General features: G+C 44.0%; 1 protein-coding gene across 2 annotated transcripts in view; it reads right to left on the reverse strand.

The window, feature by feature from the left end:
• LOC147673876 (cytochrome P450 2D6-like) overlaps nucleotides 1-26,517 on the reverse strand; it is a 429,037-nt gene that overhangs the window by 81,345 nt on the left and 321,175 nt on the right. For both annotated transcript variants that reach the window (XM_086947757.1, XM_086947756.1), the window contains one exon: nucleotides 8,125-8,272. In XM_086947757.1, the coding sequence (XP_086803883.1) occupies nucleotides 8,125-8,272 (148 nt within the window). The remainder of the gene's footprint in view (nucleotides 1-8,124; nucleotides 8,273-26,517) is intronic.

Below are 26,517 nucleotides of genomic sequence, written 5' to 3' on the forward strand. Positions count from 1 at the left end.
AAAATGGTATATAACCCCAAACAACCTTTGAAGCAAATGCTCTTAGCCATGTTATCCACCTCCCATTGGATAACATGGCTAAGAAATGCTTGCAAATGTGATAAAAAAAGGCCTGCAATGCATGAATAACGCAGAAAAATCAGCGATATTCATGCATTTTCCAACAAATGCTCTTAGCCATGTTATCCACTTCCTATTAAATAACATGGCTAAGAACTGCTCAGGGCACCATGAGGAACGCTTTCCATTTAAAAAGGGAAAAATAACATCAAAGACACTAAAATGCCTTCTAAATATGAACCCAAACAACCTATGAAGCAATGTGAAAAAAAACTGCCGCAATGCATGAATATAGCAGAAAAATCAGCGATATTCATGCATTTTCCAGCAAATGCTCTTAGCCATGTTATCCACTTCCAATTAAATAACATGGCTAAGAACTGCTCAGGGCCCCATGAGGAACGCTTTCCATTTAAAAAGGGAAAAATAACATCAAAGACACTAAAATACCTTCTAAATATGAACCCAAACAACCTATGAAGCAATGTGAAAAAAACGGCCACAATGCATGAATATAGCAGAAAAATCAGCGATATTCATGCATTTTCCAGCAAATGCTCTTAGCCATGTGATCCACTTCCTATTAAATAACATGGCTAAGAACTGCTCAGGGCCCCATGAGGAACGCTTTCCATTTAAAAAGGGAAAAATAACATCAAAGACACTAAAATGCCTTCTAAATATGAACCCAAACAACCTATGAAGCAATGTGAAAAAAAACGGCCACAATGCATGAATATAGCAGAAAAATCAGCGATATTCATGCATTTCCCAGCAAATGCTCTTAGCCATGTTATCCACTTCCTATTAAATAACATGGCTAAGAACTGCTCAGGGCCCCATGAGGAACGCTTTCCATTTAAAAAGGGAAAAATAACTTCAAAGACACTAAAATGCCTTCTAAATATGACCCCAAACAACCTATGAAGCTCTAACAGTACATATCCTGAAATTTAATTCATTTCAAAATTCGTTTTTAAACACAGCATATAAATCAATTGTATACCTGCATTCATGAAGAAATGACTAAAAATGTCCTTGAGACACATGAAAGTGTTTTCTGGAATGCCCTAGCACCATTTTTGGGACACTATTAACATGGCTAGGTAACTCCCATAATCAAAATCTAAATTTGCCAAGCACAAGTGGGAGCGTATTTACAAGACACTTGTCCCATGAGGAACACTTTACATTTTAAAAGGCGAACACAACATCTTAGACACTCAAATACCTTATAAATATGGCCCAAAACAACCTATGAAGCTCTAGCAGTACATATCTAGAAATGTAATTGATTTCTTAAATCGTTTTTAAAAGCAACATATCTGTTTCAGCTTACATAACAGACCATGAAATGGCCTCCATGTATTACAATATCTTGTGTAACTGCATGCCAGAATGTTACACCAAATATGCAATTATAATTTCTCTTTGAAACTAATTCTATTAGTATATCACTAGAGACAAAACCACATTTTAAAAACACAGCTTTCTTCATCATTTTCTCCTTAAATCATACTATTCTCTATCTAAATTAAATAAATCTTTTCTCACCTTAGCAAATATTTTTTGAGTTTTGAAAACAGTCTCAGAAATACACCAAATTGTCTTCAGCAGAAGAAAAAGGATGCACTCCAAAGGCTGCAGCTATTGAAAGCACAGAAATACAGATATTCTTTTCACATATCTCTCATATTAGCCAATCATACCTCTTCCCTCACTTTTTTCAAATCAAAACCCTTCCCCCCTCTGCCCTGTCTGCCTTGTTTCCATAGCAACCACCTCCTGGAAGACCTCTCATGTTTGCAAATTCACACAACAATGTTTCAATTGAACTCTGAACTCTCAGTGCACCTGCGTATCCAGTGCAATCTTTCATTAAATGTTTCTTCCTTGACCATTCAAATTACATCTTTCAAAGAACACATCCATGCACCCTAACTTTCTGTTTTCAGAAATGGAAATGCACCAATCACTGCTAATGAATCATTAGCATTGTAAATCCACAGTTTTTTTTCTTTAGAAACTCCTACTGTTTCAACTGCCCTTTCATTACCACACTTCATCTGACTGCAGAACAACCTTCTTCCACCATGTTTAACGTCTGGATTGTTGGACATAGTTACATCCACTGGGCTCAAAGGTATGCTGAGAGCAGAAATTTACACAACCTCAATTTACAAGATGTGGAAATTAAGTGGTTGGGCCAAAGAGGATTAAAATGTCACCAATTGATACCATTGGTGAAAACCTTTATGCATTTGCCAAAACCTGACCTGTTAATAGTGCACTGTGGAGGTAATGATTTGGGCACTTTGACAGGGGTAGGTCTGGAAATGCTTTTAAAGGACACCTTGGAGCAATTAATGGCACTTTTTCCTCAAACTGCCTTGGTATATTCCAATATATGCCAAAGACAGAAATGGAGGTGGTCCAACCAATTTTGTCCACAAATTGAGAAAGCGAGGAAGCATGTAAACAAATCTGTTTCAGCTTACATGAGAGACCATGGAATGGGCTCTCTGTACAACAATAACTTGCGTTACTACATGCAAGATATCTACAGAGGAGATGGAGTTCACTTCTCAGATGAGGGCAACAGAATTTTCATTCTGAATTTAAGACTCTGCATTGGTACCTACTTATAAGTACCTAAATGTACCATAAACCCAAAAGCTCTTCTCAGAGCTACCCTACATCTGATCACTCACAATTATTATTTTTCTCTAACTTTTTTCACTAATTTTCCACAAAATTCGCTCCCCGGAGCGCTACCCGGTTCGCTAACCGAAAGCTAACCTCGCGGAATTTTTTTAAAAAAAAATTTTTTTCCGCACATATAAGCCTCCTCAGCCACGCTCAGAAAACCTAGGGGGTCAAGATAAGTCTACCATGACCCCTTCTACCCATTCTAAACATTATTTGCCCTCCATCTTGTATCTTAATGCGAACGAAACACAAAATGGTGGACTCCCGTGACGCTTAAGGTTCGCTAACCGGGCAGCTTCCCGGAAAGCGGTCCTAAAAAAAGGCGGGAAAGTAATTTACAGAATAACGACTAGAAACACTCTCACCAAATATAGATTAGCTCATACTACATAACAATCCCTTCCATTCTCACAAATTTCATTGAAATTCCATTTAGCCATTTAGCCTGTAGACCTCTCCAAGTACCGTGAGGTAAATTACTTCACAAAACACATCTGAATTGTTGGAATTGACAACCAATGAAAATGTTACTTTCATTTTCTACTTTTATTACCTGACATTTGATTGGTTATATACCTGTATATATATAAAGGGAGAGAAGGAAACACAGCCATTTTGACTACTACTTCTTGTTGTACCTCCTATTTCAAAAGCTTCAAAAAACTTCAACTTCTTTGTGAAGGTAAGTTATAATTTAATATATTGTGCACTATGACTTAATATAGTAGACTTTTTCTGCTACATATACACTATCCCTCTGTAGTAGTAGTGTCTTGGTTAAATCACATACACTTTTTTTTAGTCCTATTTCCACTCTCATACTATACACTGCCAAAAGATAAATTCACTGATAAAAACTGCCTATCTAAAATTAATCCCAACAGTGCCCTATCTCTACTAATATATATTTTTTTAATCCAAATTTCAGGCAAAATGGAAGGCGAGCAACAAGTTTCATTTTCGATTGAACTGAAGGAGAGCAGCCAAGACAAACTTGATGACTTTATGGATGACAGTAGAGACCACGAACTTCTACAATGTGTTGAAGCAGTAGACAACTTGCTTCAAAATGAAAAACAATTACACCCTATAATAAATTATGACATTTCTGACAATGAAATGTTAGAAAATTTAATAAAGTATGAAACACAATCATAATAAAAAAAATAAATAAATAAAGAAAACAAAAAAAAACAAGAAAAACAACAAACAATTAACATACAGTATTAGAAAAGTCTTTCATTCTTTTATCCATAAAGTTCGCTGCCCAGAAAGCTATCCGGTTCGCGAACTTGGCGCTTACCACGCAAAAAAAAATTTTTTTTTTTGGACCCTCCTAGGCCCTTTTAAAACCTCCACATAAAACCTAGGGGGTCAACGAGGATCTACTATGCCCCCTTATGGTAATTTCCCCCTTTGTTTTGGCCTCCTCTTGTCTCTCGATCCTACCGAGAGACAAGATGGCGGCCGCTCCGGACTGTTTAGAATGTTGACAGACACCGGAGGGCCAATCAGCTTCTCATCGCAAAGTTCCGTTACGCGAAAGGTTCGCTAACCGGATAGCTGCCCGGAGCGCTGTTACAGATATATATCTTGATTTAAACGTTAATTTCTCAAAATCCACTGAAGCACATATATTGAGACCTAGCAAAGGCACATCGGGCTAACAGTCCCTACAATTTTGCCAAGTTTCGTGAAAATCCATTCAGCCGTTCGGGCTAAAAGTGAGTCCAACCGCCCTATGGAAATTAACATGGGAAAAAGGCGTTTTGGGACCCCCCTTTTTTCTCGGCCCCCCCTCCACAAAACCCCCCCAAATTTTCAAGGTCTGCTCAGAAACAAAATGTGCCATTTTCCTGAAAATTTCAGCCAATTCCGTCCACGAACGCAAAAGTTATTAGGCATAGAATTTTCAGAAATCCCATAGGGAAAAAATCCTAACTATATATACCTACTGGCGACCGCCAGTAGGTAATATATATATATATATATATATATATATATTGTCGCTCCAAGTGTACCAAAGTGTCTTGGGTCACTCACAGGCGGGTGCTTCTACGCGCTGGTACTCGCGTTCAAAGCGAGGCTCAAACTCCGTCCCCATTCGAAGAACAAAGTACAGCACTCCATGGGTGAAAGGCAAGATTTCTTTATTTCGCCGTTAGCAGTGTGAAACAGACGCGTTTCGGACGCAAGTCCTTCGTCAGTGTTTACATCTAACCCTGTAATGCGGCTACTTTTGAATGCGTCATCATCTCATGCCCATTAACAGCGATAACGGCTTGAAAATCGCATTTGTTGCGCTTGCAAATGTGGCGGCCATGATTATCGATTTATATTTGACATTTTGCATGTATCTCAAGCGTATTCACTTAACAAATACATATTTCACAATCTCGCTGTGTATCGGCATATGTGCCGCTAAAAGCCGGTGTTTCAGACAGTCTTTCCGTGTATCGGCATATCACCAGCTTGCATTGGCATTGCGCGTATTACAATTTCAATAACGGTAATCAACATTGTAGCACATTAGTCATTGAGCATATTCATGATAACTTATCAAATTGTGGCAGTTCTTAACAGGAGAGAGAGAGAGAGAGGAGAAGGGCAAGAATAAAAATAGATTAGAAAACGAGTATCAGAGTCAGCATACAAGTAGTACATCAGGTTCTATTCTTTGTCTGATCTTCATTTGCCTAAATGTACCATACGTTCTTCTCCACTATTCATCCCCTGTGGACTTTTTGTTTGCATGTCAATAATATATTGTGACTCCAGCCTGCGTAATCTCATCAATCTATCACCACCCCTAGGGTTGACAGGGACATGGTCTATGCCAAAATATTGTAATAGATCCCTATTACTTTGATGTTCTTTGGCAAAATGCTGGGCCATTGGATAAGTCGTATCTTTGTTAGTAATGGCCCGCTGGTGTTCCAAGATTCGCATTTTCACATTGTTGATAGTACTGCCGATGTATTTAAGATCACATGGACAGGTCAGGCAATACACAACATATGGGGTCAGACATGTGATGAACTTATTGATGGATCTGGCAGTTTGCAGACCGGGGTTTCTATATGATAGTACCCGTTTGCTATTCTCACAGGCTCTGCATTTACCGCAGGGGAAGAACCCTTTCATGTCTTTCAGAGTTCCACTGGTTTTTTGTTTGGGAGGCATGAGATGACTCTGTACTAATTTATTTTTGATAGAATTTAGTTTGCGAAAAGTGATTAGGGGTCGTGGGGGAACATCTTTCCCAATTGTTGGATCTGTTCATAGTATATGCCAATTTCTGGTAAGTATCTTTCTCAGGTGATTGGCTTCATCTGAGAAAGTCGTTATCATCCTGAACTTATTGGTGATTTCCGGCTGCTCTATTTTATCTTTCTTGCTCAACAGGTCCTTTCTGGGGATTTTTAAAACTCTGTTGAAGGTTTTATCTAGAAGGGTGGATTCGTAACCTCTAGTTTTGAATCTCATCATAGATTCTTTAGCTGCAATTATAAAATCAGAATCTCTTGAGCAGTTCCGTCGAAGTCTAAGTTGTTCACCATACGGTATGCTACGAATTAAATTAGGAGGATGACTACTCTTGGCATGCAATATACTGTTGCCCGCTGTGGGCTTCCTGTATAGTGCTGTCTCAAGTGTTCCCTCATTCACAAAGACCCTCAAGTCTAAATAATGTACCTCATTTCTACTCATTTCACAAGTGAATTTGAGATTGAAGTTGTTTCTGTTTAGATCTCTAATGAATTCTTCTGCTTGTTTGAAGGAGCCCCTCCATACGAGAAAAAGGTTGTCAATACAACAACGCCACACAACTATATATGCTGCCCATTTTGCGTTGTCGCCTGCGAGGGCCACCTGCTCCTCCCACCAGCCTACGAATAAATTTACATAGCTGCGGGCGAAGCAGGTGCCCATCGCAGTTCTAGAGACCTGTTTAAAGAGATCATTCTGAAACATAAATATGTTGTGTGTCAAACAGAATTCTAGTAACTCAATTAGCATCACTCCATGTTCCATATACTTCATAGCTCTTTTCTCTAGTAAGTATTTTACTGCCTCAGTTCCTTGGGCATGCCGGATACATGTATAGAGGCTCGTAATGTCAAGAGTTATTAATACATATGTAGTGTCCCATTCAATAGTTTCAACTTGTGCTATGAAGTCTTTTGTGTCTCTCACATACGATTTCAACTTCACAACAAATTGTGATAGAAATGAGTCAATATAGATAGAGAGATTCTCAGTGAGTCCTCCTTTTGAGGAGACAATAGGTCTCCCTGGTGGGGTATGGAGGTCTTTGTGCACCTTTGGTAGTTGGTAAAAAGTTGGTGTCACAGGCTCAGGATTTCTTAGAAATAGATACTCATTCATGTCCAACATTGATCTGTTGCGCCACTTGTTCAGAAGATCATGGTACGTTGTGATACTCTGTCGATATTCTTCTCTATTAGTTTTGATGTAATATTGGGAATCCTCTAACTGGCGGAAAGATTCATGACAGTATTGTTCTCTTGTGAGCAGGACGATATTTCCCCCTTTATCGGAGGGCTTCACGATAATCTCATCATTTTTGCTGATGTTCAGTATAGCATTAGATTGAGCTTTTGAGAGATTATTCTTATTCCGGGCTCGTTTCTGCCCAGTGGTCCTGAATTTCATCAGATCTTGAATTACCGCATCTGAAAAGGTGTTGATGGCATCATAGGGCATCTGTGGGTTGAATTGTGACGGTGCCTTAAAGTTGGTCAATGGTGCTTGTTGCTCTATGTTTATTCTTCTAGCTCTCATTGTTGGATGTTTTCTAATTGTTAAACTTGCAAGCACGCATTTGATATAATCCTGCCCATTATTACTTTCAATTCTATTACCATCAAGTAAATTCTTCTGACTTACTAATACAAAGGTTGCAGTTCTTGGAGCAAAGATAAATCTTGTTTGAGCATGACAAGCTCTTTCTTTATAGTAAACTTGGTACCCTGTGGGATATGGTCCCTCAGGATTGATACGGCTCAGCAACGAGGACCACGTTGTCCCCGCGCCTTTTTTAATATATTTGTCCCTGGGGATTGAGGTCCAGATGGCCTTCAACACAACAGTGCCCAATCCAATTGCTAAACTTGCAAGCACGTATTTGATACAATACTACCAATTACTTCCAATTCTATCACCACCAAGTAAAGCCTTCTGACTTACTAAAGCAAAGGTAGCACTTCTCGGAGCAAAGATACATTGTGTTTGAGCATGACGAGCTCTCTCTTATTCAATATCCTAAGACAATGAATCAGCTCTTCTACACACAGTGTTTGTACATAGTAGGTTTCTTCTGGACAAACATACCTTGGACATCGGGGAATGCCATCATGTAGAGCAAACCCCACAGAAGAGTTGTAGCTGTGGTCTCTGTCCCAGCTATGAACAGATCCGCTAGGGTTGACATCAAATTCTCGTCTTCAAATAAAGATTCACCTCCATGTTCCTTTTTTTGCTGTATCACAAAATTAAGTGATATATCAAATGATTGTAAATTGGCAGATTGATGTCATTGACTCACCTGTCATCACTCCACGTGGCATGCAGGCAGGAACCTCCTATGTAATTAATCAAGAGAACCTAGAAATCACCAGTATATGAAGATTTTATGCATTCCTTCAATATGCTGGCATTAATATTTTGTATTCAGAAAGAAAGTTCATGAACGCACATGTTACAAAACTTTTCTCAACATATCATTTTACCAGGATTCCAACTAAAGTTTTCCATTGTGATATTAGCAATATGAAACTAAGAAAAATATGAAAACGCTTTTCACACACGCCTACAAAGCCTGCCACGATGCCGGACCTACATACCTGAACCAATGCCTCTAATTCCACACAACCAACAGACACCTCCCCTCTGCCCAACTGGCAGTGGCCACCATCCCTCCGATCTGCAAGGCCAGGACCGGAGGAAGATGCTTCTCCTACCTCATCTTGGAATGCCATGCCTCTTCAGCTCCGGCTCTCCCCATCTCTGACACAATTCAGGAAAGATCTCAAGACCTGGCTCTTTGAATGAACCACAACACCCAGTCAGACCTGCAACCCTCCCTTCCTCCCTCCACTTCCCCTCCAGCGCCTTCAGACACTCACAGGTCGATAGCTGTGCTTAACAAGCACTGATTGATTGATATGAACTTCAACTTAGTTGAGCGTGCTTGGAAAAGATGTAGGGTTCAGTTATATGGCCTGGATCCTACTTTTAAACATCAGACCAATGGCCAGAGTCTTTTTGTAGGGAAATTCCACTGAATATAGATCCCTAGCGAAGGCCCAACCAATGTCATTGGCATTCGCCATCAAGCCCAGTGTGGAGTGGTTAAGGAGAGGTATTGCACTGCCAGCGGGAAGAAACATCATTTCCCATCCCTGTGAGCAGATGACCTACTGGTATATGTTGGGAACTCCTGGACTTCCCAGGCCAGAGAGGGATAGCTAAAATCCACACATGTGGCTTGTAAAGTGGCTTCAAGATAACTTGCAGAAGTCATTTCTCCTTCCATTGCAAGAATAGGTCAGAGCTGGTCAAATTGAATGCCGGCTTTGAATTGAAAAACAGTTGTTTTAATACTTGGCAGGTCTCAGGCATAACATGGACCTGAACGCTTTGCACTAGTAGTAGATTTATTTTATTGACAACATCATTCCAGGCCCCTTATATATACGGTAGCTGTAAGGATGCGCAAAGATGCAGGACTATGATTATGTAGGTAGTTCCTTTAATAAATAGTAAAGTAGAGCTGGTGTTAAGTATTTGGCTAAATGTCCTACCAGGTTCCTAATCCACATTCAGCCATACAGAGCATGACATCCTCAACACTCCATACATAACATTCAAGGATGGGCAGCAGCAGATATCATGAGGGGCACAGAGCAAAATAGAACCATACAGAATCAATTTATAAAATGATTTTGTCTCACAGACTGTCATCAACCATACATAATATGACATATGGTTTACAATATGCGTATCTCTGAAGAGTAGAACAATTGTGCAAACTTCTATGTCAGGCAGGGATAATGAGAGTGCAATAATCACAATATACAAATCTAGTTGGGTTTGAGTTTTGAAATTACAAGATCGATGTAAATACTACTGGCCCACAGTTAGCAAACATTTGATTAATTAGGTCTAAAGCCATGCTTAATTTGAGCCGATGGTTTCTGGTGCTCGGCACAGGCACTTAATTGTCAGCACCGGCACTTGTGACAGTTCCTAGCTGTTTTTGTAATTTGGAGATGAGTAGGGCAACAGTTGTTTAATAATTGAACAGAACTATTGCTTGACTCCCACGCCATTCTTTGAGCTTTTGGGGCCTCTAGCAGTCTGAATTGCCTCAGTTGTAGCAGTGTGATGGTTAGTATTTGTGTAGGTACCGTCATTGATAGCGTTGGTTGGTGGTGCGAGCTACAGCGGCCTCCTGACAAGGGCCCTGGCATTTATTTTTTTACACATTAAGCACTGGTCTAAAGGCAAGCTGGTGGTGTGTTTATAGAGGGACTGTGTGGGAAACATGGATTCCTGGCAGATAGAGGTTTGCTACATATTATATGCTTTTGAATTTCTGTACTGCTTGAAGTGTTGGGCATACTTATTTAGGTTGTGGATGGAGGCATACATAAGGTTTATGAAAGTTATATTATATTATTACATTACAGGCCCTCAGGTGCATGCATAACAAGCATTTGCAATGCAACAGGTCTCACATTTGCAAGCATTTGAGCTATTGGCATTGTATTTTGAAAACCTGCAAGTGGTGCATAAACACGCACTTTGTACTTATAGTCGTTGCTTACGACAAGCTTGGCTGGCAGTAACTGCGCCTCTTTTACTGCCAGCCTTGCTTCTCCTAAGCAAGGACTGTAAGTTTAAAGTGCGTGTTTGCGCACCACTTGCAGGTTTTCAAAACACATAAATTCAAGGCATTGTCATACAATGCCAATAGTTCAAATTCGCGTACCTATTGCATTGCAAATGCTTGTTTTCTTTCCCTTGGGTTAGTGTCTCAAATTTTCTGTTTGTGCTAAATTCTGGATATTTTTATTGTTGCTCGAGGTCATCAGCAGTAGGGGATGCATAGCAGTGACACCTGTGAGAGTCCTATTGAGGCGTTCGTTGTCCACGCAGGAAGTCCATGTTGGTTGCAAACCTAACTGTCTCTGGTGTCAGTCATTTGGTACTTGGGAAAGTGTGCCTGCCGTAATTGACTACAGGCCGTCTTTGGGGTGCCTGTGTCATGCTGGCCTTTGAGTTAGTCAGTAAATCTGTCTGCATGTCAAGTGTTTCAGTGTCTGTAAGTCTGCAGTCCGGATGCTGACATTGTAAATATTTTTGGTGACTTGCAAGAGAGTAGGGGAGCTCCTTGGCAGTGAGCTTTGTCTCTACAACACTGCTTCGCAGACCGAGGAGCTAACTGCCCCTCACACTTGGACAGAGCGGTAGCTCCCCTCAGGGAAGGCGCAAACGATTTTGCTTGTAAGTCCCAAAAGCAGGAAGTCAGATTGTGGTTTTCTTGCAAGCTTACAACACTTCAATTTTTTCTGTGCAACATTGGTTTTTGGGGTGAAGCCTCTCTTTTTTACTCTGAAGCCCAAGTGTTTTGAGTGACGCTGCTCCCCTGAGCGACAGGTTGACCAGTACGCGTTTACATTTCAGAGTCCTACAGTGCCCCACACTGTGCAGGTGGCAGTCAGGTGTTATACCTACTTGGCAAGGTCAGTGTGTGCTAGGCGTGCCGGGAGGAGGGGAAGCCATGTTTCCTGTGGGTCATGATGATCCTTAATTGTGTTTGTGGGGCATGAGCAGTTTTTAGATAGGTAGAATGAAGTACAAGCATGTTGTACTGAGGCGATGAGCATTGGATTGTGGTTTGAAATGTTGGTGCAGTGGGAGTACACTAAACACTGTCCTTTAATTTGAGGCTTGCTACACACACAAAAAAAATATTCAACCCATTTCTCTCATTTGGTCCTCAAACTAAACAAAACGGGCATCCAGCTAGTGGTGTGACTGCAGCCGCGGCCCTTGTTAAACAAAAATGAAACTGAAAGTGAGCACAGCGCACATAAAGTATTGTCCCTGATTGAGTTTGTGGGGCATGAGCAGTGATTAGATAGGTAGGATGAAGTACCAGCATGTTGTACTGAGGCGATGAGCAGCGAGTTGTGGTTTGAAATGGTGGTGCAGTGGGAGTGTACTAAACACTGTTTTTTAATTGGTGGCTTGCTAACTAAAAAAAATTCACATTCTACCCATTTCTCTCACTTGCTCCTCAAATGCAAAAAGCTTGGGCGTTCCGCGAGGGGTGTGGCGGCAGCCAAATGAAACTGAAAGTGTGCCCGGCGCGCAGAACATAATGATCAGATGGGTGCCCTGCTACAAAATTATGCACGGCGCCCATGCATATTAGGCGCCCATGCATAATAAATTAAGAAGGCGCTGTGATCAATCGTGCCGCCATAATAATCTGCGGTGCCCCTGCATATAAAACTCAATAGGGCACCACATGTTAATGATAAAGCTGGTCCTGGCGCGTTATGAAAGAAAACAAGCAGTGGCATAACCAATAGGTCTCGCCTTTGGGACCCTAGTGGTTTAGTTATCCAGCACAATATCATTGGTGCAACAACATCAAGTGTTGCATGGCTAAACACTTATAATGTCCCAAAGGCGAGACCTATTAGCTATGCCAATGCTTGTTTTAATTTCTAAATAGTGAAGTTGTTAAGAAATTGACATCCACTTAGCAGATTAACTCACTTGCAGGGAAATGGAACACTTTCCGCATTGCAGGTCTAACACCTTTGTCAAGCATGCTGGTCCATAACTGTTCTGTTGTGTGATGTGTTTTTATTAAAAAAATTCAAACGTATCAGGCAAAATACCCACTGGAGCCACAGCTTCCTATTGTTTATATACAGCTAGTTGGGGGACAACTAAATGTGCTAGGAGCAACAGCTAAAGTAAAAAAACTAAATCTTTAAGATAAAAAAAGCACTGGGTCATAGCAGTTTTTTGATAAGGAGGGTGAAGTCTGGGCTAACACTGATAGTGGGAGGAGAGGACAAGCAACATAAGGGACAACAGGAGGAGGCAAGTAACACAATAGTAAGAAGAGGTCAGACAGGGCAAGCAACATCACGGATAGCAGGAGGAAAGTATAGCGTGGGTGCCGCGATTATAGCAAAAGTAAAGAAATAGAAGGTTTTTTCAATTTTTTTAACTTTTGCTATAATTATGGCACCCGCGCTTTACTTTTAATGTTAAAAGTAAAGCGCAGGTGCCGCGATTATAACAAAAGTAAAGAAATAGATCTATTTCTTTACTTTTGCTATAATCGCGGCACCCGCGATTTACTTTTAATGTTAAAAGTAAAGCGCGGGTGCTGCACAAGCGCTTTACTTTTAACATTAAAAGTGAAGCACGGATGCCACCGCGATTATAATGAACGGTGAAAGACAGATGGTGGCTGCGCAAGTGCACCTACGTGTGAAAGCAAACGCTAGGCCAGCCAAAGCGTGGGGTAGCAGCACTTTTAAAACCCACTTACACAATATCTCGCAGGGCAACGCATGCGCTGGCTCAGCGAGACCTAAAAGTGTTTTACTTACACATGGCCCATCACGTTCAATGCTACTTGTTCAAAGGAGCTGTATACTTCACACGAAACGCAGTCAAGGAGGTGTGAGCTTCTCATGCAGCGCCTTGGAGGTGCTGTGAGTTTCACATTCTCCACGTGGGAGGTGCTGCGAGCTTCAAACACAGCGCCTAGAAGGTGCCGTGAATTTCTCATGCTATCAGTCCAGGCAGTAGACGCAGAGGTGCTTGCGACGGGTATCATGCGTGACACTGTTAATGTCGTGTACACATTTTATAGGCCTCGGGTTAGCCCTCGAGAGGACCCCGTGCGCTAATAGTAACTGTAGGTAGAGAGATGTGGCACCCCCTCATGGACAGACTCATGAGGGCACGCTGCAAATTCAAGCGCCGCCATTGTCCCACATTTTTTACTAAAGAAAATAGTGCTTGCACACTAATTAAAGCATTCTGTGTAACCAGCGCAAGTAAATGGTCCAGTCCCTCCGGGCGGTCCCAAAAGGATACCAAACGGTAACAAGGAGGGACTAAGAAGCCTAATTATCAATCGGAAGCCAGCATTTACCATATAAGATGACGCCAGCCAATGAAAAATATGGGCGGGGCTTCCACACCACTTCTAAAAAATACCCTAATAAAGCATGTCTCGCGAAGCGAGCAGCGCATCCACTGCAATGCTAGGCTCGACCTAAAAAGTTATCCTCAGGATACTATGTTGAAAGGGCTCAGGTTGACCTAACCTCAGACCAGCTTTAGAGGATAGACTCCTGCTCCTCTTTTAACACACAATGCCACCTACAGATTGAAAAGGAGGGCCACAGGTCGAACTGTTAAATGGACTGCTATGTAAAATGTACATGTAAGCAGGGACCTTATTGGCCTCATACTCATATCAGCGTGAAACAGTTCTACAGCAGAGGGTCTACTTCTTTTACAAAATAATACATCAGTAATTGTTAAAATATGGGTCAAGTGATGTAGGGAGTAAAAAGATCTCCTGTCTCCTTCACTTGTAGGCAGGTCTGAAAAGTCACAGCATAACATAAATGGCCTAAGGGGAATGAAACCATGGAAATAAAAGGGTTGCCAGAACTTTTAATTGAAATAAAATATGCTATTTACTTGCCTTAAAACTACCTTGAAGTAAAAATTATGCAAAGAGGCCAAAGCTGTTTTTACATCCCACTATCCATTCAAAGGACTCCCTCAGATTGTTAAGGAGTCAAAATCAGGATCATAGGAAACAATAGTAACCACTGACAACTAAAGGTTAAAGCCAGCACCTTCAAGTACAATTCTATGCAAATTTGCCCATGGTGCCAAGGCCTATCTGTAGACAATTCTGTCAGTAGTTGTACTTTGCTTTCCCATACTGAAGTAAGTGCCTGAACCACAGGTGATACTGGAGCTTTGATTTATAGGACCTTATGCTTTCCCTTTCTGCAGGGAGAGCTCGAGCACCCAAAGATCAGCAGGAACTCCGTTACAGGCCAACGCAGATTGCTGCCTACTTAGTTCCTAGAGCAGGGGTCTCCAAACCGGTCCAGGAGGGCCGGATCCATTCCAGATTTTTTGGATATCCCCATTGAGATACATGCAGTTATTCTAAAAATCTGGCATGGATCCTGCCCTCCGGGACCGGTTTGGAGACCCCTGTCCTAGAGAATCACTTCATACAGCTAGAGATCCCGTTCCCACACCCAGGCTCACAAGCATAAAGATAGTTCACTGTTGCATTTACTTTTCCAAACAGTCAGCAAATGTCAATTCAATTTAAACTCAGTGTAGAAAATGCCTACCCACGGCTTATAGTACATACATACGTAACTTAAAAATGACAGGAAAAAACAGCCATCACTAACCTAAGGTACAAAATTACCAGCAAGAAAGATTACTTTAGAATTAGACAATAAATGATCCGAGGCAAGATGTCGGCTGCGCGACCTGAGCAAGTGTCACTCTCTGACCACTGTGCCTTTTGATATGATTTTGTGGAGATTAATGCCCCGCTGAATATCGAATATCGTGATCGAGGAAACGGCGGAGGAGGGAAAAAACCGGAACCGGATGTATTTCGCCTGCCAAACAATACAAACTGTGGCTGCGGGCAGCAAGGCTTGGTCTGTCCGCCTTGAGAAGCCGGGCTTACCTGGGGGCTTGGCAGGTTTGGTGGGCGTGGTCTGCTGGGAGTGTGCAGCTGTGCGAAAGCGGGAGGAGCGAGATGCCGCCGCAAAGAACTCCAAAGGAGACCGGGCTAGGCTCTAAGGCGGCGGCGAAGATCACTAAAAAACTGCCTGCGGTAAAAGATACTGAAGCAACTCGCACTCCCTCTCAGGAGAGATGCGAGAAGGCGGGGAGTAAGAATGGGATGCCCCGGAGTGCGTGGTGTCATTCTGATGGTGCCGGGAGAGGGAGGACGCCAACGGTCCTTGGAATGTTTTCTGGTAAGCCGGCAAGCATCAAACAGAATAAGCCGCTGTTGGAAAAATCATCTATTATATTAAACAACATTCCCATAAGCTCGATCAATGTCACTAACAAAACCTGAAACAATACAGGCAACAATGTATGGTTTAGATCAAGACTGTCCCGCAGGAATCATCTAGCATTGCAGAGACTCGTGAGCTAGTTAACGCCCTTGAGAGAGCGCAAAACTGTGTTAGAAATTGTAGGGGTGCACCATATTCACGAGTAATCAGCACCCGCATATATAGAGGATTATCATCATGTTTGAATATGACACAGAGCTATGAACCCATGTGCCAGAATTTACATAGCTGTAACGTAAAGTGCTTTGAAAATACTAATGTCATGTTAACTTAGAAATGTGTTTTGTAGTGTAATACTAATTCAGTTAAAGGATGTTCGAATAGGCATTGATGTATTTAAATGCATGTTTAGAAATTTACTATTGTATTCATGTAACGACATAGAAGTGTTTAGTTAGAGAATGTATTCTTTTTGCTATAATGATGTAGGCCTAAATATGTTCTGGGACTGCCCTAGACTGGGATCCTATTGGACCAACGTAGGTGAGCTCCTGAACGATGTCACAGAGAGGCAGGTGACCTTTGATAAGGCCTCCTGCCTGCTGCTTTGGTTTCCCCATACTAAGAAAACGAAGGTTACCAGAAAGTTTATTGATCTGGGGTTAATACTGGCTCAGAGAGAGCTCACATGGCGCTGGAAGTCGACAGAGGGCCCGTCTAGCAGGCGGTGGCGATGGAATTGAGTAAGTGGGCCAAGAGTGAGAGTATGATCAGGCTTAGGTAGGCAACGCGCGCAGCGGATGAGAGGAGTCTAGAAGTGGCACGGGCGTGGGAGTGTCTGGTGCAAGCGTTGAAGGATTATATGTTGCAGGAAGAGGACGAGGAAGAGTGAATCGAATGGTGCATTCCTGGTTGGCGCACGATTGCCTGAGTGTTGTCCCCTTGTCTCCTGCACGTCAGATTACATTCCGTCAGTCAGCACACACCAGCAATACTTCAAGGAGTGGGTGGGAGAGGGCGGGGATGGGGGGGGCCCGAGGGAGGCTTGTGGATGATTACAGTGCGCGTGGAACACGGGTTGCTGCAAGTAGGCGGGCCGACTCGGCCCAATATCCTTGGGTGGGGGGACGGCACTGACCCGAATCCTTATACCTCGAGGCTTCCCGGTAGGGGTGTGTTATTGGTTTGGGGTTGGGGGGGGGGAAGTAGGTATTAAAAAGCAGCGACATTCGACAGGCCTACCTTGAATGATGTCGAATTTTTTGTTCACATTGTTACTTTCTCATCTAGCGCCATCCCAGGTCTTAGACTTTTTGCCGCCCTGCCTCCGGGATATGGGCTGAATGGCCATGTATAGCTGGGAGACCTATTGGGGATGGGCGAAAAACGGAGATGGGCAATGATATGATTACTCTGTATAACTCTGATGCTGCAATAAAAATTGTTTAAAAAAAAAAAAATGATGTAGGCCTAATGAACGAAAATGTTTGCCAATGTTAGGGGGTGATATCCCGAAACGTGCAGAGGCCCAGGTGGGGAGAGAGGATTGTGTAGGCCGAACTAAGAATGTTTCTTTTAACATTAAATCATGGAAATGTCCTCTTTAGAGGAATGCTTTAGAAAGTTAATTGCAAGTAGCAAGGAACTGTGAATCGATTTATGTGCGTTCCTTTGCAGGTGCAAGGTTAACTAAAGATAGTAGAGAAGGGCCCATTGTGTATGAGCGTTAGGATGGTAGTCCCAGACATGGAGGAGTGGCTGCGGAATTGAGGGAAGCAACTTCAAGAGGAGAAGACTCTGGGACCCAAGGCCGTTTTTCAACGAACAAGGATGAAGATGCCGTAATGAAGTTACTTTGAAAATTAATACTTTTGAGAGGGGCGTACCTTAGGGCGTGTCGTCCATATTGTGGGGTTTGTATTAGGGACAGTACCCCGGTAGTAGAGCAGAGCAGATGCGCATGAGGGCGAAGAAAGATGCTGGGTAGGCAGAGAGTTTTTCTATGCGAGATGGGTTCCTAGGCTAAGTCCGAACTAAGTGAGTGAGCTTCCTTGGAAGTCACCACGGCTGACACCTTTGTTAGGAGGGAACTTTGCTAAGTAGGGATGTGATTTAGTACAGTATAGGGACAGATTAATCTGGATGTATTTCTTCTTTTCTTCGATGTCTACTAAGACTCAAATTATAGCAATTCTTGCTAGTCTTGTGGTCTTGGAATTGATACTAGTATTATTTCTTAGTCGATTGAGACTTTTCCGTAGGATCATGTTTGTATTAGTGCCTGTTTATCTTTTGAACTTGTTACTGGGGTGTTTATATACACAACTGCTTTTGGCTTTATAATAAATCTTTAAACTTGACCTTTTGTCAGTGGTTCTTTGGGGAAAGCAATGGGGATAGCTCGAATTGACATTACGATGTTGAGATAGATTGCCTTCTACACTCTATGACAGGTAAAAAGGTCCAGTCGACCTGTGGCGGGATTCTAGAAAAATTGTTCTGATTCTAGAGTGAAAATCCCACCTTTCCAGTTGGTAGCAGAGTAGGATGGTTTATCTTCTGGAGTGAGGGTAATCTAGAGTAGGTTAAGATTTCCCCAAGGCCCATAGAGATCTGGAGATGTGCGTCTGCAGAACCTCGGACGGAGGATGGCGTTCCACGGAAAATGACGGGGAGTGACGGTGCGGCAGAAAGCAGCAGGTCGTAAGAGTGTGAGTATAAAAAGGGTCATGCGTGTTAGATTGCAGTGTGTATTATGTTGTTGAATTGTATTGTCTAGCGGAGTTGAGTGCCTGTAGTGTGAAAGGAGAACAGGGTGTGAGCGCGCGCAACCGGTGAAAATCTTAAGCTCAAGGAGAGTTTAAGTGGTTCGGGTGTATCGAACACCTACAGTAATTGTCGACCAGTGAAAGGGGGTCATGAGGTACCATTGACCGCCCGCAGGACCGAGATAGGGGGGACGGATGTGTGAATGCGTGGGTAACGGACGCTGGTCGGAAGTTGCCGTGTGTATGTAACCTATCAGAGAAGCGATTGTCTGGTCGTTAAACGGACGGACATTTGCAAAGTCGGTGACAATTACAGTTAGACTGTGGCCGTACAGTCAAAGGAAGTGGTTGCTTGGTCGGAAGTAATCATTTCAAGTGTATGAGTGGGACGCATGCATGACCGAGAGACGAGTGAAGGAAGGAGGGGAACTGCTGCAAAACGGAAGCGAGTGACGTCAGTGAGAGCCGCGCTGGGATAGGACGGTTAGTGTGGAGCCACGCTGAGATTGGGCGGTTAGCGAGAAGCGAGTGACGTCAGAAAGAGCCGGGCTGGGATAGGACGGTTAGAGTGAAACCGCACTGAGATTGGTGGATTGTCATTGTGAAGTAAAACGAGCGTAGTAAACAAGGAATTGTTGTGGGTTTCATCATGACATGTCTAAACAGATTGCGAAGTTGCTTTTCGGGAGAAAAGAGACTTGAACCTCGGGGTGGGGAAGAGGCTCCACCCGAGGATACGCCAGCTCATTACATGGCTACGAATGTTGGATTACATACTATATTGTGGCTTGAGAACTGGTGTAAGATGACTGACGGGAATGAGGAATTGACTTTTCCTAGGTACGGGACATTCAGATTAGAGGTGTTGTACCAGCTAAAAGCGATTATGTCTTCTTTGCGACCTCTGCCTAGGCCAACATAGTTCGAAGCATTGAATGCATGGATCAGGGCAGCCCACGAGAATAACAGGGATAGGAGACAGGAAAGAGTGAACAGATCAGTCAGGGCGGTACAGGACGCGAGGTGGGATGCACTGGCCAAGAGGTGGAGAGTGCAGACCATAGAGGGAGACAGGTTGTACCCACTGTTAGTCAATGAAAGAGAGGCGCAGAAAAAGAGTACAGAGGAGGATGACAGCGAAATGGACGACAGCTTGATAGAGAGACTGCTGTCGGAGAGACCACCTCCATATAATCCAGAAGTAGAAGGGAGGTCATCACCACCAACAGGGAGAGAGACATCGGTAGTGGACAGTGGAGTCCTAAGAGAGAGCGACTTGGGCCCAGAAGGGGACAGGTCGGGCTCGGTAGAAGGTGAAGGGGTACCTCAACGGACCCCAGAAGCGAGAGTAGTGGGAAGATTCACTGTACAGCAGGTACATTGTGAAGAGGGAGTCAGTTCCCAGAGGCTACCAGATGCCCTTACAGTACCCGTCACCATAGGTCCTATAGTATCAGTGTACAACCCAGAACAGACCCAAAACGAGGGTCTGCCACAAATGAGCAGGGAAAGAAATACCAGCGAAGGTAGGAGTAACGTGGCGGACGAGTGGAACCAATGGTCCAGACCTATAGTGAGGAGCACCCCTTTGGCAGCATCGGCAGATTCTTCTAGGGAACAGGGGGGTTTAAGAGGACCGATGGATCTGAGAGGACCACGGCCCGGTCGATTAGAGAATTGAGGCCAGATTTGAGAACTTGGGAAACAGTCGCGGATACCCAGAGCGACAGGCCAAGAGACGATTGTAGACATTGGAGTTCAGAGAATAGGGAGGTATCCCATTGCAGATCTAATGGAAGCAGACAGGAAGGGGACCGTGGGAGTGAGGAAAATAGGGGTACGTTCACCCATGGAACTGCAGAGAGAAGACAAGATTGGGACTGCGAAAGATGGTAGCGAGGAAGTGTTCCCCATAACACCCCTGAGGAAGACAGAAGAGTGAGTCAGGAATGTAAAGGTAAAGACTCTAGCGAATCCTCTAGTCAAGGCACATTGAGAGCGGTGATAAAGGCAAGGAGAACAGATGTGCTAAGACTTAAGTCAGAGGTGGAGGAGATAGTGGAAGGCACAATACCCCTAGAGAGAATTGAACTGTACGAACCAGATGAACTACTGTTTGTAGCGAAAGATGTAACTCGCAGAGCTAGGACAGCTCACGAGAAGCTAACGGAACTAGCAAACAAATATTCAGTGGATCTGACCAGGACGAAGGCCTTGCAGGGTGGCCATAGGCTGCAGTACTCAGATCAAGATCTAGACGAAAAGAGAGTGATCGGATTAAAAACCCACATCAGAGAATTAATAGTGGGAATCCGAACATGGGTTCAACTTGATAAATGGGAGGAGAGGTGGTCAAAAAAGAAGAGTATTAGGCGGAGCACTATAGAGACATCTCCAGGAGCGGGGCTGATGCATGCAGAAGCATATCCCTTGAGGGAGGTAGCTCATGGAGGATATGTGCATGTACCCTGGAGCAGGGGAGATTTGGCTGCTTTTACGAACACATTTCCAAAATTGAGAGAGAGCCCAGTAGAATGGTTCAAGCAGGTAGAGAGGTTTGTTAAGATTTCAAAGGTACTGTGGGTTGATTTGAACACATTGTTTGACATTGTGGTTCCGGGAGATCTGTGGGTAGCATGTAAGATCAGTGTTGAATGGCCCACGGAGGAGCCAGAACGAGATGCACTCACAAATGGACCTTAACCAAGAGTAATGATAAAGTACGAGCAAGTGATTACGTGGTTAAAAATGAAGGTGCCACCACAAGACATAGATTGGGTGAAAATAGATTGAACTAGACAAGAACCGAAGGAGACAGTCCATGAGTACTATGAAAGATTATTGCAGATATTCAAGCAGTGCAGTGGTCTGGATGTGATGGATCCAAAGGACATGGGACAGTTTGTGTCCAAGTTTGTTTTGGGACTGAGACCTGAGATCTGTCTCATGATACAACAACATTTGATTTGTTGGCAGAACAAACCTCTAGACGAGATCCTGAGGTATGCAAGGTACTGCAGTGATGAGATAGACTCTAAAACAAAGAAGCTCAAGGATAAGCTGATGCTAGTCCAGATGCAACCGGGAGGACAGGGTCAGTCTGGAAGTGGAACATTGGGGAGAAGGTCGAGCGGTCAGAAAAGGGACAGCGAGGATGGTCCAAGGCCAAGGGTAGACCTGGCGACTCTGAAAAAGACAACTAGGTGTCATCAGTGTCACGAGATCGGGCATTGGCGGCGCGAGTGTCCTCATAACCCGGAAAATCAGGTACAGGAAGAGGAAGAGGAGAGTCAGGCCCCTCAAGTACCAAGAACAGCAGTGGTAAAGCTCAAGGCGGCAAAAGGGGGGACTTCCGCTCCTAGAGCCCCTGTTCCCCAGCCACCGAAAATTGCGGCAGGGAACAGGACTTACCAGCAGATGCCTCTCCTGGTAGACGGAGACGAATACTATCACTTTGACCCAGTGACAGGATGGTGCCTGAATGAAGAGGAAGAGTGCACCTTAGGAGCAGCATTAGAGATAGACCAGAGAGGACCCTTTGTAGAAGCTGATGTAGCCGGACACCCCACCACCTTTTTAGTGGATACGGGTGCGACACGTTCTACTGTACGGTCCGCAGTGGTTCCTAACTTGCCTCTTTCTGGACAAACCATCCAAAATGTGGGAGTCGCAAATAGGAAGATGACAAATCCATTGACTGAGCCAGTCCCAGTAAGAATAGGAAACTTCAGGGACAACCATCAATTTGTGGTATGTGATTCTAGTCCTGTGTGTCTGCTAGGAAGAGATCTATTATGTAAACTTAATTGCACCATCTACTGTACACCTAAGGGAGTGGAGTTAGAGATGAATGATGATGATGCTGTCTTTAAGGTTGCAAACACACGTGTGTGCATAGAACTGTATCCTGCACTAACAGTGGAGGAACTCCCCTGGGATTTGAGAGAGACAGTCAGACAGGAAGTTTGGGACTTTACAGGAGAAGAGATTGGACTGATCAAAGGTGTGGAGCCAGTTAAGATACAAGTGAGACCCAATGCAGAATTTCCAAGAACACCCCAGTACAAGCTGACTCCAGAAACGATTGCGGGAATAAAACCTGTGATTGAATCCATGATTAGACAGGAAATAATGGGCAGTCCATGTAACTCTCTGATCATGGGCTTGCAGAAGCCTAGCGGGAAGTTCAGGATTGTGCAGGATTTACGAAAAGTGAACGACATCGTCGTTCCATGCTGTCCAGTGGTACCGAATCCATCAGTGATATTGTTTCAGATCCCAGCACAGGCTGAGTGGTTCACAGTGATTGACTTGTGTCAGGCATTTTTGTCAATACCGTTACATGAGGAGAGCCAATTTCTTTTCGCTTTTAAGCTGGAAGATCGCATGTTAACATGGTGTCTTATCCCTCAGGGGTATACAGGGAGCCCATCGATCTTTAATCAATTATTGAAGAGGAATCTTGAAAGTCTAGTACTGCCCCAGAACTCGGTTCTTGTACAGTACATAGGCGACCTCCTTGTTGCGTCAGAGACAGAAGATGCCTGTAGAATAGACACCATCGCTTTGTTGAACCATCTGGCAGAAAATGGTCACAAGGTATCTCACAGCAAGCTACAATACTGTCTCCCAGAGGTACAGTATTTGGGACACAGAATAGAGAAGGGAATAAGGAAAGTGTCTCCAGACAGAATAGAGGCGATAATGAAAATGATGGTGCCCTCAACGCAGAGAGAAGTTAGAATGTTCCCGGGAATGGTTGGCTACTGTCGCCAGTGGATTGCAAATTTCTCCCTGAAGGCGAAGCCCTTACAGAAACTGACGCTCAAGGACGTGAGTGATCCGGTACCATGGGACACAGACTGCATGATGGCTTTCCTTGAGTTGAGAGAGGACTTATGTCGTGCTCCGGCTCTGGGAATGCCTGATTACACCAAATTGTTTTCATTGTTCTGCTGCGAGCGAGAGGGTTGCGTGTTAGCAGTTTTGACCCAAGATCACGGAGGTGTCCGTAGACCAGTCGCTTATTTCTCGGCTACTTTAGACCCAGTAGCCGCAGCGTTGCCCGGATGACTCAAATCCGTTGCTGCAACAGGTGTCAGCATTGAGAGATGTGAGAGTATTGTGATGGGACATCCATTGGTGGTACATATTCCACATTCAGTAGAACTGTTAATGACCAGGAACCAAAACGCAGCACTTGACCAACAATAGGCTCACACGCTATGAGCAGGTTATACTTGCTGCGGAGAATGTGACCCTAAAGAGGTGCTCTGTTTTGAACCCTGCTACACTGATGCCATTGCCAAATGTTTTAGATGATGATTGTGACGACCATGACTGCCTTGAAGTGACAGAACTGTGCACCAAACCTAGACCAGACATTGTCGATGAGCCTTTGGAAGACCCTGATGAAATTCTCTTTGTAGATGGCTCATGTATAAGAGACAATGCTGGACAGTTAAGAGCGGCTTTTGCCGTTTGCACGATTCATGGGATAATCGAAGCTGCCTGCTTAGAAGGAGTACAATCCGCTCAAGTGGCTGAAATAGTTGTGTTGACGCGTGCCTGTTTGGCAGCCAATAAAATTTGAGTCACCATAAACACCGACAGCCGATATGGGTTTGGTGTGGTTCATGACTTCGGTCAGTTGTGGTCTCAAAGGGGTTACATGACATCATCAGGTTCCCCTATCAGGAATGGAGAATTTGTCAGGCTACTGCTGGAAGCTCTGCAGGGTCCAACAGAAATCGCTGTGGTAAAATGTACAGCACATAGCAAAGGTGCTGATTTTGTGTCCTTGGGAAATCGTTATGCCGATGAGGTTGCACGTTACTGTGCCGAACAAGCTTACTCATTCACTGACCAAGTTATCGAGGGGATGCATAGAGGGACCGAGCTAAACATGATACTTGAAGTGGCAGATACTTGGGATGAATAGAGGAAGATGCAGGAGCAAGCTTCTGACTTTGAGAAAAGAGTATGGGTGACCTCTGGATGTACCAAAGGGGATCTGGACTTGTGGATTTCAGCCGATGGGAGAGCTGTGTTGCCGAATGAACTGGTGAGTCCGATGGCGCGACAGATACATGGTCCTGTGCATTTGGGAAGAGATGCAATGATACGAGTGTTCAGGCAGACTTGGTACAATCCCAAGTTTAGAACGGCTGCGGAAGCGGTGTGTCAGAGGTGTGTTACGTGTCAACAGATGAATGTTGGGAAGAGGACACCAGTCACGTTAAGTCATGTTGGGAGGTCTGGAGGGCCTTTCAACCGAATGCAACTGGATTTCATTGAGATGCCGAAGTGTAATCGCCTCAGATATGTCTTGGTGATTGTATGTGTAGTTTCCAGATGGGTTGAGGCATACCCAACTCGTAGGTGCGACACACTCACAGTAGCAAAATTATTGTTGAGGGAACTAGTGCCTAGGTTCGGGGTCCCGACCTCTTTGGAATCGGACAGAGGGACACACTTTAACAGCGAAGTTGTGAAAATGCTCTGCGCTGCACTGAACATTGATCAGAGACTGCATTGTAGCTATCGACCAGAAGCTTCTGGTATAGTGGAGCAAATAAACGGAACACTCAAAACACGAATGGCGAAAGTGTGTTCATCCACGTCCCTGAAATGGCCAGATGCTTTACCGTTGGTGTTAATGAGCATGCGTAGTACACCAGACAGGAGGACAGGACTTTCACCTCATGAGATGCTGATGGGAAGAGCTATGAGATTGCCGTCCGTCCCTTCAGCAGCCTTGCTAAATATCACAGATGATCTGATTCTTGACTACTGCAAGGGACTATCTGATGTCATCCATTCTGTGTCCCTTCAGGTGCAGACTGCTGAAATCCCGGCTTCTCGGGACCTTTGTCACGACCTGTGTCCAGATGACTGGGTTCTGGTGTGGAAGCACGTGAGGAAGAGCTGCTTGGACGTCCGCTGGCGAGGGCCGTTTCAAGTCATCCTGGTGACGAACACTGCTGTGAAGTGCGGTGGATTGCCAAATTGGATACATGCTTCTCACACCCGAAGCGTCCCAGCGCCCCTGGAAGAAACAGCTCCTCTCGTTGAAGAAAATCCAGCTGTGGAGGAAGATCCACTAGAGGGGACAAGTCAAGCTGTGGGGGTGTCTGAAGAAGCTGGTAACTCACCTGACCGAACTGAGGGAGATCACAACGACAGTGACACCGAATCTGCCTCCGAATGGGGAAGCTGCTGTGAAGGTGATCTCAACTCTGAAAAAGCTGAAGGCAGTGATGAGCAGGTTGTGCCGACGAGGAGCAGAGGAGTGAACAGCACAGAGGCAAGTTGGCCTGAAAGACGGAAAAGGCTGAACGTGAGGCTGACCTCTGAAAGAGATCTTACACCTGTATCTGAAGAATCAGACCCGGACGGAGAAAACAAGGAGTCAGAGGAGAAGGGTCCGAGAAGATCAAGGAGGGTGAGAGTACCTTGCAGAAGATACGCCACTCCGGAGTGGACCTACCCTTTGACAAATGCCAGGTGTGCTGAGATCCGGGAGGGTGAGGTCGGTGCTTGTGACCGATTCGACTCCCAATTTTAAGTTGGAAGTGATACTGTTGGTACATGGACTGGAAATTGAAGGTATACTGACTATCACAGTTCCTAATCCCCCTTTCCTAAGCAAGATAAATGACTTAATCCTGAATAGACAGGTTTTTCCTACATTTGGCCCTGAAATACCTGCTTATGAATCAATAGTCCTTCACATGGAACTTTTAGATTACGTACTCTGTGCAGTTGGAGAAAATCTCATAGTTGATCAGTAAAGTCTTTGTAAATAGCTGCTGAAGTTACTTAGAGCCGAGTGGAAG

This window comes from Lissotriton vulgaris, chromosome 12, assembly GCF_964263255.1.
Source record: "Lissotriton vulgaris chromosome 12, aLisVul1.2, whole genome shotgun sequence".
Taxonomy (NCBI): Eukaryota; Metazoa; Chordata; class Amphibia; order Caudata; family Salamandridae; genus Lissotriton; species Lissotriton vulgaris.